The sequence below is a fragment of the Chrysoperla carnea genome, chromosome 2 (assembly GCF_905475395.1).
Source record: "Chrysoperla carnea chromosome 2, inChrCarn1.1, whole genome shotgun sequence".
Lineage (NCBI taxonomy): Eukaryota > Metazoa > Arthropoda > Insecta > Neuroptera > Chrysopidae > Chrysoperla > Chrysoperla carnea.
The window spans coordinates 98,198,514-98,211,309 of record NC_058338.1 but is presented as its reverse complement, the minus strand read 5'-3'; the positions used below and the strand labels follow the sequence as shown (position 1 = coordinate 98,211,309).

Here is a 12,796-nt window from a genome sequence, read left to right as displayed (position 1 = left end):
TGCCTCAGTCCTAGCTCTTTATCGTTCTTTTCTATTTCCTTGAAAACAGTCAGACGGTCCTTAGTTCTCGCTATTATGGCAATATCGTCCGCATATGCGCATATTTGGGTGGTCTTGTTGAAGATGGTTCCTCTCTGATCAATAGGTTGCATTGCAACTTCGGACGATATGTTGAATGGCTCGCTCAGACAACTTTCACCTTCGCTCTTGAGTTGGACATTGTCATCATAGCTATGAGTGCATTTTTGAGTTTTGATAGTATCAGGCTGTCAAATGCTTGTTTGTAATCAACGAATAGGATATGCAGGTCGATTTCATACTCATAGCTTTTCTCTCATATCTGTCTCAAAACAAAAAGTTGGTCAGTGGTGCCCCTAGATTCCCGAAATCTACATTGGTATTCACCAATCTTGGTATTTGCTGTAGTCTTGATTCTATCATTAAGTATGGTTGTGAGTAATTTAATAGTCGTGTTTAATTGTGTTATGCTCCTATAGTTATTACATATGGTCTTGTCGCCTTTTTTGTGTATGGGGCAAATGATTCCAGTTTTCCAGGCATCGAACATTTCTTTTTGCGTCCATATATCCTCTATAATTTTTTGCATGACTTCTTCTAATTGATTTCCTCCATATTTGAAAAGTTCCGCAATAATGTTGTCTTCATCTGGCACTCTGTTGTTTCTGAGTCCCTGTATTGCTTTCCGGACTTCACAGGTAGTAGGCATTGCATCGTACTCATTCTCTCCAATTGTTGCGGTTTCGACAATGGTAACATCTGGTGAATTGTCTTTGTTCAGGAGCTCTTTGAAATGCAGTGCCCATCAGATGTTCTTCATGGCTGCATAAAATTTCCTGTCCTCACCTTCTTGGTTGAGATTTTCAATTCCGCGTATTTCTTTATTTAGGCTTTCTCTTTTCTTCTTCTTCAGAATCTTCTTTGATTTTCTTCTCATATCACCATAAGCTTCTCTGTTACCTCGAGTATTTCTGTTAATCATGATTTCTCTGGCTTTATTTTTCTGTCTGATGATTTCTTGGCATTCCTCATCAAACCAGCTTCCATTGCGCTTCTTCTTTTCTTCACCGAGGATTTCCCTTCCTGCATTAATAACAGCGTTCTTAGTTTTGTGCCATTTTTCTGTTATTACTGCCAGATAGGTTAAGCTTTTTTTCAATGGCATCCTGATATGCTACAAGGACGTTGTTGTCTTTTTTGAGCTTATTTGTGTCCCATTTTGTCTTCTTGTTTTTCTTGAGGGTCTGGACTGTGGATAATTTTTCTCTTAATACAGTTTTCATAAGATAGTGATCTGAGTCACAGTTTGGGCCACGGTATACTCTGATGTCCATTATTGAAGAGTAGTGTCTTTTGGAAACTAGCACATGATCGATTTGGTTGACCGCATTTTCACCGGGCATCATCCACGTTCCTATGTGTATGTTTTTATGCTGAAATGACATGACGTACTCCTTATGAAGAGTTTGTTACGGGACGCGAACTCAGCTAGGTAGTCGCCATTATCACTGTTGAAATCATGTAATGTGAACGGGCCTGCCACATACGTCTGGTTTTCCAGTTTCCCGATTTTTGCGTTGAAATCACCCATCACTAGGATCATACCTCGGGATCTGGGTTACAACTTCATCAAGTGTCGTAGAAGTTTTCTTTGTCTTCGTCGCGTTTTTCTTCAGTGGGGGCGTGAGCTGCCACAATTGAGACATTCCGGAATTTAACTTTAATTCTGATTTTACAGATCCGATCATTCACGGTTTGGTATTCAAGTACACTATCCCTCACTATCCTTCTTGTTGATCAGAAATCCAGTGCCCAACTGACCGGTCTTTGAGTCGGGTCCACTGAAGATGAGACTGAAGTCCTTCTTGTCGATTCTCCCTTGTGCTTTCCATCTGATTTCTTGCAAGTCTAGTTTGTATTTGAGCATTTCGACAGCTACCTCCTTCATTTTGCTAGCTTGCAGCATGGTTCTGACGTTCCAGGTACCAAGATGTAAATCAGATGCAGTAAATCCTTTCCGTTGTCCATTATTCACGTCCAAATTGAGTTTTCCGAGCCGTCAGTGAGATCCAGTCCGTTTCATCCGAGGATTTTGTTTTTTTGTATTCACAGCCGATTTAGACCGAAGTTCTTTTTACGTGATCGGGAAGCTAACCCAATGCACAACCCTCCTCCTTTATCCAGGCTTGGAACTGGGAGAAGCACTTGCTCGAGAGCAGCCACTTCCCGCGGAGTTCGTAAAAGTTATTCCTTATAAAAAAAATTAACAACTTTTCTTTGAAATAATTTTTCGTAAACATCATTGTTTACCCGTGAGGGACTTTTTTCTTTTTATATATTTAGTTTCATTGTACTAAATAAGAAATAACCATTTGCTAGATATCATTTGTTCAAGTCTAGGATTATACGTTAAATAAAAATTATAAGCGCTTACTGCATTTGTGACAAACTTTGTCAGGCGGAACATTAAAGGTCGACGGGCCGCTAAAGTGGTGAAAGCGAATTATATCATACAAACGAGAATCGAGATATTGTAGGTTATATTCGTAAATATCAACTAGTATTTTCCCATTTAGATTCTAATTAGTTTAGATCATAAGCTTTATGTACAATATGCTCTAAGATGTGTATCTACTTGAAAAATTTCCAAAATTCGATTTTTATATGACAGTGATCGTCGAGAAACGTTTACGAAAATATTGTATCTCAAACGGGATTTTTGGTCTAAAGTTGTAAATTTTGGTTATTAGTAAAAATAGCCATAAAATAAAATTATAAATTTTTTGACACATTTCGGACATTTGGGGATTGGTTTTATCTATTTTCAAGTTCCTCAAATAAGTTTTTTCAGATTTATGGCAACCGTTTTGTAAAACCAAATTTAAAGCAAAATGCTTTTATAGTTATTTTAATATTTATTTTATTTATTGTTATAATGCACGTTAAATAACACATGGTTAGAGGTATCAAAAAAATGATTGGAAAAAGTTGCTTAGAATATTTTTTATACTCATATACCCATTTTCACGACAGAATTCGCATTTGTAATTTTGTCATTATTTTGATCTTTACCCAAAATTATTACAAGATTATTGAAATATTTGAATACATAACACTATTAAATTATCAATTTGTCCAGTTTTTACATTCCATAGCACACAAGATATAAAAGTTTTATAATTTTATAATAAGTGGAATTAGTTTTATAATTGTATAGCTATGGAATCACCCTGTATGGGTGATGATATCGGTAAAGTATCCTAAATGCGACACAAGGATTTACAAATATTTCCTTACACGGACTCCCAATAATCCTGTACCTAGGGCTTCGCAACTACATTCCCTCGAAAACTAGACGGCACTGATTCTAAACACACTAAATAGTACAAAAATTCCAATAACAAGAAATTTTTTAGCTGAAAATATCCTTTAAATTACTTAAGCAAAAGATTTCTAGAGCATCCTGTATTTTTTCGTTGGCGCTATTATATACACAGAATATTATGATGATGATATCTAAAGAAGGGTTATTTAAAATAATAAGTTCTAGAATGATTTAGAAAATGAATAATATTTGCCACATATAGTATATGTTTCTAATTAAAATATTGAATTCATTTTAAGGACCTCCAGCAATTGTAGAAGTTGATATTATGGTTAGAAGTATGGGACCGATATCAGAAGTTGATATGGTAAGATTAAGTACTTATATTTTAAATACCTACATAATATTATATATATATGTGAAATTAATATACATATATTTTACATATATAGGTATGTCTTGTATTACACGGTAACGTCATAGCCTCAAACGCTTGGAAACCTGTATAAATTATGCACTAAGAACCGCATATGTCAAATTTTAAATTTATTGGGTTGTACAATTAAGATTCCAGTGCCATAATGTCACAAATGCCATCTTCTATTATCGAATTCTAATCCAATTAATCTACGAAACGGGTGGCAAAATTGCTATCAGAAAACAAATAATACGTTTTTATCGAAGGAAACAAGCCAAGAAATATAGCGTTTTTTTTTTACCCCCAATAAATGGGTAAACTAACCGAAAAAATTTGCAAAAGTCTGAGAAACGATTTTCTTGCGATTAAAAAAAAAAGTTTACGTCCAATGCAAAAAAACTAAATTAGGATTCATTTTGTTAAAATATATCCCTTTAAGGACCCACAATAAAAATATTTAGCTAGATTATAAAATTATTATTAATTAGCTAGACCGGTTTCGATTGCTTTGGCAATCCTCTTAGTAGCATTAAATCTCTTAAAATAAAAAAATCTTAAAATTAAAAAAATAAATTACAAAAATCCGAAAAAAGACCGCATCACCCTGAAACAAATAATAATAAAATATTACCCTTAAAATTAAAATAAAATTATTTACCAGATTATAATAATAATAAATCTTTATGTTACACCCTCAAAAACAATATTGTTTTAGAGCTCCCGTAGAGCTCTGAAACTTGCACACGTTACTAACAAATACTTACTTTATATTAAAAAAAATATTTGCAATTGTTATCTTTCGTGTAACGATGGCTATGATACCGTTAAAATCAAGTGTTTCTGCATCCCAAAAAATGGACTCTTTTCCAGGCCTGATTTCGATATCAAAATTTTAAAAATTGCACACTTTCAAAATATAACGCTTGAAGTTTACACGAAGAGATTATGCCCCGAAAAGCCGCTCTACCAAAGTCCGTCGACGAGGAGGAAAGTTTTTACGAAAAGTGTCCGAAAAAAATGCGATATCTTGAAAAATTTTCAAAATTATTGCTAGAAAAACAAACTGAAGATTTGTAAACCTATCATATAGCACAACAGTGCGTGAGCGTAGATAAGTAAAATGGAAAATTGAAAGGGTAATGTATGATGATGTATATGTGAAATGTGAATGTTTTTGTTGTGACTATATATACAGGACATAAAATAGCCCTTTTTCACACCCTTATATCTCAGAAACTACTTGAGCTATAATGTTGCTCTTTTCAACTTAAGTAGATATATACCCTGGGACGCCGTAAATCAAAGCTCACGTTCACGGCTCTCATCGTTTCCGAGCAATAACGCGTCAAAAAACGGCCACGCCCCGAAATTTTGTTACTGACTGACATAAATTCACAGCAAAACTGAGAAATGGTAGAAAGATGCGGTTTTCATTAAAATAAATTAGAGAAAAATCATACCCCAGAAAAAATACCAAATATCAAAATTTTTAACGGGAAATGGGAAATTTCGCTAATTAAAAGTGCATTTTTTCCCTATTTAAAAATACATGGTAAAATATGAACCAATCAGAAGGCTAGTTTTTTTTCCTATACAATTTGTATGGTAAAACTTAAATACGCTTAAAAATTTGTTATTTATATAATTTTAATTAAATATTGATTAAATTTGAATAAATATTATATAAATATTCAAAAATTAATTGTGTATTTCAATATTTCCAACTTAAAATATTATAAAAATTAAATAAAATAATAAGACCCTATGAAATTCAAAGTACCATGTAGAAAACATATTAAAATTATTATGTTACATTAATTAGGAAAATTTTAATTTGCTTTTATAGCAAAAACTGTAAGAGATAGAACAAAAGTTTAAATGCAAAAAATGTTCCTTGCATAAAATTAAACAATTCTGTATGAAAAATTTTTTTGTAAAGGTAATTGTTTTCCCGTGAAAAGCAAATAAAGTAAAAAATTAAATTGCAATTTTCGAAAAAACGGTAAGAGATAGAACAAAAGTTTAAATGTAAAAAATGTTCCTTACATAAAAATAAACAACTTTTGTTTGAAACATTTTTTCGAAAAAACAATCATTTTCCCTCGAGAAAGTAAATAACCACTCCTGTTTTTTTCGTTAATGCAAAATCCAACTATTTTTGTCCTTAAATTTAAAAAAAGTATAAATATAATTTCACAAGAAGTTTTAAACCATTTTGCTTATTTGTCTTGTAGTGTTTACTACTAATTGTTGCAATGACAACGAATTTTATTTTCTTAAAAACAATGGTATTGTTATGTTCAACAATAAATAATCTTGCAACCCAATTTTGAAGCCGACACCCTCAATCGATTACGTTGAAATTTTGTAAGCACGCTGACTTTGAATTTTTATGGTTGACTTGATCGAATTTTCTCGTTGCTTCCGCCATATTTTGTTAAATGGGGGGGGGGGGAATCTTATTACTCAATTTTAAAGCAGATATCATCAACCGATTGAGTTGAAATTTTGTATACACGTTTAGATTTGATAACAAAACATGGTAAGGTTAGTGGCGTTATTATTTTTCCATCACTTCCACTATAATTGATTTATCTATAAATGATTCAGCTATACTGATTCTAAGGGACTTCTAAATTATAGAAAGATGCAATTTTGGACATTCGACAGAGACTTGCTTGAATTGAGCGTCAACCCATGCGCAGTACTATTACATGTAATCCTCGTGTGCGCACTAGCAATTTTTAAGGCCTACATGTGCGCAGTAACAAAATATAAATTTAGCGTATGCGCAGTTGCAAGATTCAGGATAAATGCATTCGCACAACTATAATTATTGTTTAATCTGTGGGCACTTCCCGGATATAATACCCAAATATGCGCACTAACAAAATATAAAGTCCCTGTATGCGCAGTTGTAATATTCAGGATCAACCCATGCGCAGTACTATTACATCTAATCCACATGTGCGCACTAGCAATATATAAGGCCTACATATGCGCAGTAGCAAAATATTAACTAAGCTAATGCCAGTTCTAAGATTCAGGTAAAATGCATGCGCAGAACTATCATTTGTGATTAATTTATGCGCATTTTCAATATTTAAGGACCAAATATGCCCATTTACAAAATATAGGGTTCCCGTTTGCGCAGTTGTAATATTTAGATTCAACCCATGCGCAGTACTATTTCATGTAATCCACATGCGTGTACTAGCCATATTTAAGGCCTGCATGTGCGCAGTAACAAAATATAAATTCAGCGTATGCGCAGTTGCAAGATTCAGGATAAATGCATGCGCACAACTATAATTATTGATTAATCTGTGCGTAATTCCCGGATATAATACCCAAATATGCGCACTAACAAAATATAAAGTCCCTATATACGCAGTTGTAATATTCAGGATCAACCCATGCGCAGTACTATTACATCTAATCCACATGTGCGCACTAGCAATATATAAGGCCTACATATGCGCAGTAGCAAAATATTAACTAAGCTAATGCGCAGTTCTAAGATTCAGGTAAAATGCATGCGCAGAACTATAATTTGAGATTAATTTATGCGCATTTTCAATATTTTAGGACCAAATATGCCCATTTACTAAATATATGGTCCCTGTTTGCGCAGTTGTAATATTTAGAATCAACCCATGCGCAGTAATATTTCATGTAATCCACATGCGTGCACTAGCAATATATTAGGCCTACATACGCGCAGTAACAAAATATAAATTCAGCGTATGCGTAGTTGTAAGATTTAGGATAAATGCATGGGCCGAACTATAATTTGTGATTAATCTGTACGTACTTCCAATATATAAGACCCAAATATGCACACTTACAAAATTTAAGGTCAATGTGTGCGCAGTTGTTATATTCCAGATTATCCCATGCGCAGAACAATTATATGGGATCAAAGTGTGCGCAATACCAATATATAAGACCCAAATATGCGCACTTACAAAATATAAGGCCCCTGTATGAGCCGTTGTAATATTCAGGATCAATCCATGTGCAGAACTATTATATGAAATCAAGCTGTGCGTATTACCCATAAATAAGGCCTAAATATTTGCAGTTACATAATATCTGTCTGCCCGTCTGCACATCTGTCTGCCAACACGATAACTCAAAAACGAAAAGAGATATTAAGATGAAATTTTTATAGCGTACTCAGGACGTAAAAAGTGAGGTCAAGTTCGTAAATGATCATTATACGTCAATTGATTCCTGGGTCTGTGGAACCCATCTTGTAAACCGTTAGAGACATAACAAAAATTTTAATGTAAAAAATATTCCTTATAAAGAAATAACCAACTTTTGCATAAAACATTTTTTCGAAAACATGACTGTTTACCCATGAGGACGCAAATTAGGCGTAAATTATATAGAATGTATTATATAATAATCAATATCAGTTATATGAAAATGAAATTTTCCTTATAATATTTATAAATAACACAATTTTGATGACATCTTGTTCGGCATATTTCTTGACGTACGAGGCTCAGTATTCAACAGTTATTCAATGTATGCATAATGGTGAGTTAAAATTGTTACAAACACTTTCAACTTAAATACTATTGCCTGGCAAAAAGAAGTGATATCCCACCAAAAACATAAATGTGTAAAAAGGCGTAGATGAATTCCAATAAACTAAATTACGTCAGCCCAAAAAAGTTGTGAAATCCCGTAGAGAAAAAAATTCTTCGAAAAAAAATTATAAAAATGGCATAAATTTATTGCGTAACTTTTCCGTAAAGAAACATTAAAGTATTACATTAGCAACTTTTCGGTGACTTCATACCTACACGCACCTGTATAGGAGAACAAAAGATAATCGTTAACCCCCTACTATCTCCCTCCTCCCCTCTAATGTTATGACGTAATAATTTTTTCACAACTTTTATGAATCATCAAAATTTAAATTTAAACAATCAAAGTATTCTTTAGATTAAAGTCAAGCACCTACTTAACAAAGGCCTAATTTTTTTTACTAAAGTAAGAAAATTATTGGTTTAAATTTCTTGTCAAGTTTCTCCTTAGTACGTATTTATTTAATATTTTACTTCGCAAGTTTTTTATTTTTAGATTCGTTTTTATATTCCGAAAACTTGCGAAGTAAAATATTAAATAAATACGTACTAAGGAGAAACTTGACAAGAAATTTAAACCAATAATTTTCTTACTTTAGTAAAAAAAATTAGGCCTTTGTTAAGTAGGTGCTTGACTTTAATCTAAAGAATACTTTGATTGTTTAAATTTAAATTTTGATGATTCATAAAAGTTGTGAAAAAATTATTACGTCATAACATTAGAGGGGAGGAGGGAGATAGTAGGGGGTTAACGATTATCTTTTGTTCTCCTATACAGGTGCGTGTAGGTATGAAGTCACCGAAAAGTTGCTAATGTAATACTTTAATGTTTCTTTACGGAAAAGTTACGCAATAAATTTATGCCATTTTTATAATTTTTTTTCGAAGAATTTTTTTCTCTACGGGATTTCACAACTTTTTTGGGCTGACGTAATTTAGTTTATTGGAATTCATCTACGCCTTTTTACACATTTATGTTTTTGGTGGGATTACTAACTTTACTTTATACATTTTTGAGATTGGTTTTTTTGAGATCTAAGAATTTCCCAATTTAATTTTCTTGCATTGTACGTCAACTTTTTTTTTAATCGTAAGAGAACCGGTAATTTTGAGAACTCTTTTGGTTAGTTTACCGATTGATTAGCCGTAAAAAAAACTCTACGTTTCTTGTCTTGTTTTCTTCTATAACAACGTATTTTTTGTTTTCTGATAGCAATTTTGTCAAATTTAACATTGAGCTTCCGTAGATTAATTGGATTATTCATTTTTTTTTATCACAAAATGTGCAGTTTTTTTTATCAAAATATATTTTTATCTCCACGGAAACAAAATAACTAAAATTGAAATTAATTAAAATTAATTTATTTTTAATAATAAATTTATTTAAAATTAATTTAATTTCAATAATAAAAATTAATTCATTTATTTTTTTCTAATTTTTGATAGTTCAAAACGTCTTTTTTTATTTTGAAATTTTTAGCAAATATTTAAAAAATAAAAAAAAAATAATAATTTTGATTCCTCGGAACCAAAAAATAGCCAATGTTGAAAATTTTGTTAAATGATTTTATACCACTGATGTGTAGATATTGTTGTTAACAACAGGTTCTTTAACGGAGATGAGAGTAACTAATAAAAACTCTGGCTAGAGGATCTCTTAACTGGAAGACCCAATACTGACCTCACCGTGTTATACAAGTTATGCCTACACACATATATATATTTATATATTTTAAACAAAATGCATACATCCCTACATATTTCATGTTATGGATGAGTGAATTTGTCATTAAAATAAAACAAATTACTTTTAAAATTTGTTTTTAGAATATTATTTGTTTAGCTTAACCAATCACTGCGTATGAAATATTTATGAATTATATACAAGATCACTATTCGAAAATCCACATATATGTGAATCTCATTAATCTAAATAAACCGAAATACCTATTCAGATAAATAACGGACTATTCGAAAGGATATATGGAACGAAAGCTATCAAAGTTTCAAAGGAGAATTTATTTGAAAATGATTGAATTTCGAACATTTCTTTGTTTATTCAAAACTTGGGTCGGGATGAATTACGTTTACACTTTAGAGTAATTGGGCTAATACGCTGGATGTTCACTAAAGCAACCTAATTTCTGGCTGGCAAATTAAAATTAATGATCTTCCCAAAAAAATGAGTGTATTCAAATATTTGAGACTTACATTTCAAATTTTGAGAGTGGATTCTGTTAAAACTTGAGAAAACTAGCCGAAAATTAAGAGTAAAATTGTTCGATATATACCAGTTTTTTAAAATATTGATGTCTAAAGATTTAGAGAAAATCACTTGTGGATGAAATATCACTATTCATTTCATCACTTCAAATATATTTTATGGAAAAACGAGTTCCGCTTGTTATAATTTTCTTGATAGGAAAATATTTGGCGTGTTTTTTAGCAAATGAATATTAGTTTTCCAAATTAATCTTTTTAAAATTCGTTTTGTTGTTTAATAAATAATCGAGGAAATAAAATCGAAAAGACAGTCTAACCAAGGAATTGACTTCTCGTCAGTTTATTTTTATGCCGATGGAAAATATTTGTCTGAGTGTACTCAACAAAGTTATATACATGCGTACTTGTGATTTTTCGATTTATAAACAAGGAGTGGTACAAAAGTACCCTACTTCCGGACACTACATTCTCTTTATTTAACCTTTAAAAAACTATGGAAACTAAATTTTTTACCTAACGTCTTCGTTTTCAAGATATAAGCATTTGAAAAACAAAAATGTCAATTTTTGCCGACAGCTCGTTTTAGACGAAAATAAAGATTATTTTTGTGATTCCGGTCAAAAATTTAATTTGAAAACAATTAGAAATTATATTTTGGACGATTCGAAGTATTTTTTTACAATTTTCACTAGGTTAGGTTATGTTATATTGGCTGTCCACGAAGGATACGCTTAGGCTATAAAGCCCATAGTCATACCATATATGTGTTTTTACCACCTTTTCTGCTGATAATATCATTTATCAGCTCCTCAATTATTTTCAGAGGCTGAGTGCAATCCTCCCACAATTTTCACTAAAACTCATCTATTTCGATATATAAGCGTTTAAAAAAATTAAATACGTTTTTTTGCCGAAAATGTGTTATTGGCGAAAAAAAAATTAGTTTGCGATTCTGTTCAAACATTGTATTTGAAAACCACTTGATATTATATTTTGGACTATTTTAAACCCTTTTTAACTCTTGACATTTTTTATCTTACCTCACTGTTTTCCATATATGTATAAGCGTTTGAATAAAATTCGTATTTACTGATTTAAAAAAAAATTGTCTATAATGATTTTAAAATTCCACTATTAATCCGCTAGTAAACATGGTAAACGCAACCGCATTCTTATTAATTTCAATAAGAAAAAAAATATCCAAAATCCAGCAGTCTTGAAATTAATTTTTTCGTGACTATCAATATCTCAAGAACAAAAATTCTTAATTAAAACAATACATAGTTATAAAAAAATTAAATTAAAAACGTTCAAGATAAAAAAAAAAAATGAAATAGATAAAAAAAATTCAATAGAGTTACATATGATAAATTTTATTTTTTTTTAAAATTGTGGCTGGTGCTGGTTTTGAAATAAGTAATGAAATCGGATACTATCGGATGTTCACAAAAATGACCATAATATAACATACAAATATTACCGTGAGACGCGTGCGGTACGCGCGCATGTATTCCACAGTCGATCGCTACAAGTATAATATAGTCTTGTAAATGCAGCCATTTATGAAACGCATTTCCACTGACTAGTTACTGTTGGCCAGCTGCTGTTGACTTCTTATCTTGAAACTGTTGACCTTGCATTTTAGGATTATTGAGTAAAAAACGCTTTGGAATTAATGAAAACGAAAATGTGTGTATAAGGATGCTGTTAAATGAATTTTTAAATCATCGCAAAATATGAGGTAATTTGCTTGTCTCTAATCCAACAAAATGAAAATTGATTAAAGATTCTTCCGCCCAACTTCTACTATAGTCTTCAGTTTTGCACGATGATTTCCTTGACACCTGGGTCGGCGAAATTAAACTTTGACGAAAACGCACTGTCGAGCAGGACGTTAGTTCACTCGAGATGCGTTTCCAAATGTCTACCAAATGCTTCGTGTTCTGGCAGCTTTATCTGTGACAACAGCAATGAATGAATATTCCTCTTCAACATTGTGTCGTCAAAAAAACCTTGGGAAGACATTGCCTGAAGATTGGCTAAACGACCTAGCCTCGATCAATTTACATCGCGGTGTAGAGTTCAATGCGCAGAGTTTTGGAAAAGTTTTTTCTGTACCTCACTGAATTAACTTTTGACATTTTGATATGAAAAATTTTATCTTACTAAAAAAAAGAGATTTTGTCTCGTACAGTCGCGAAAGAAAAACTA

The 12,796-nt window shown here is 31.8% G+C and overlaps 1 protein-coding gene across 1 annotated transcript in view; it reads left to right on the top strand.

Moving 5' to 3' along the window:
• The window catches only part of LOC123293113 (gamma-aminobutyric acid receptor alpha-like), a 66,085-nt gene that overhangs the window by 13,216 nt on the left and 40,073 nt on the right, over positions 1–12,796 (top strand). Inside the window, exon 2 of the mRNA XM_044873828.1 lies at positions 3,643–3,710. Within this exon, the coding sequence (XP_044729763.1) occupies positions 3,643–3,710 (68 nt within the window). The remainder of the gene's footprint in view (positions 1–3,642; positions 3,711–12,796) is intronic.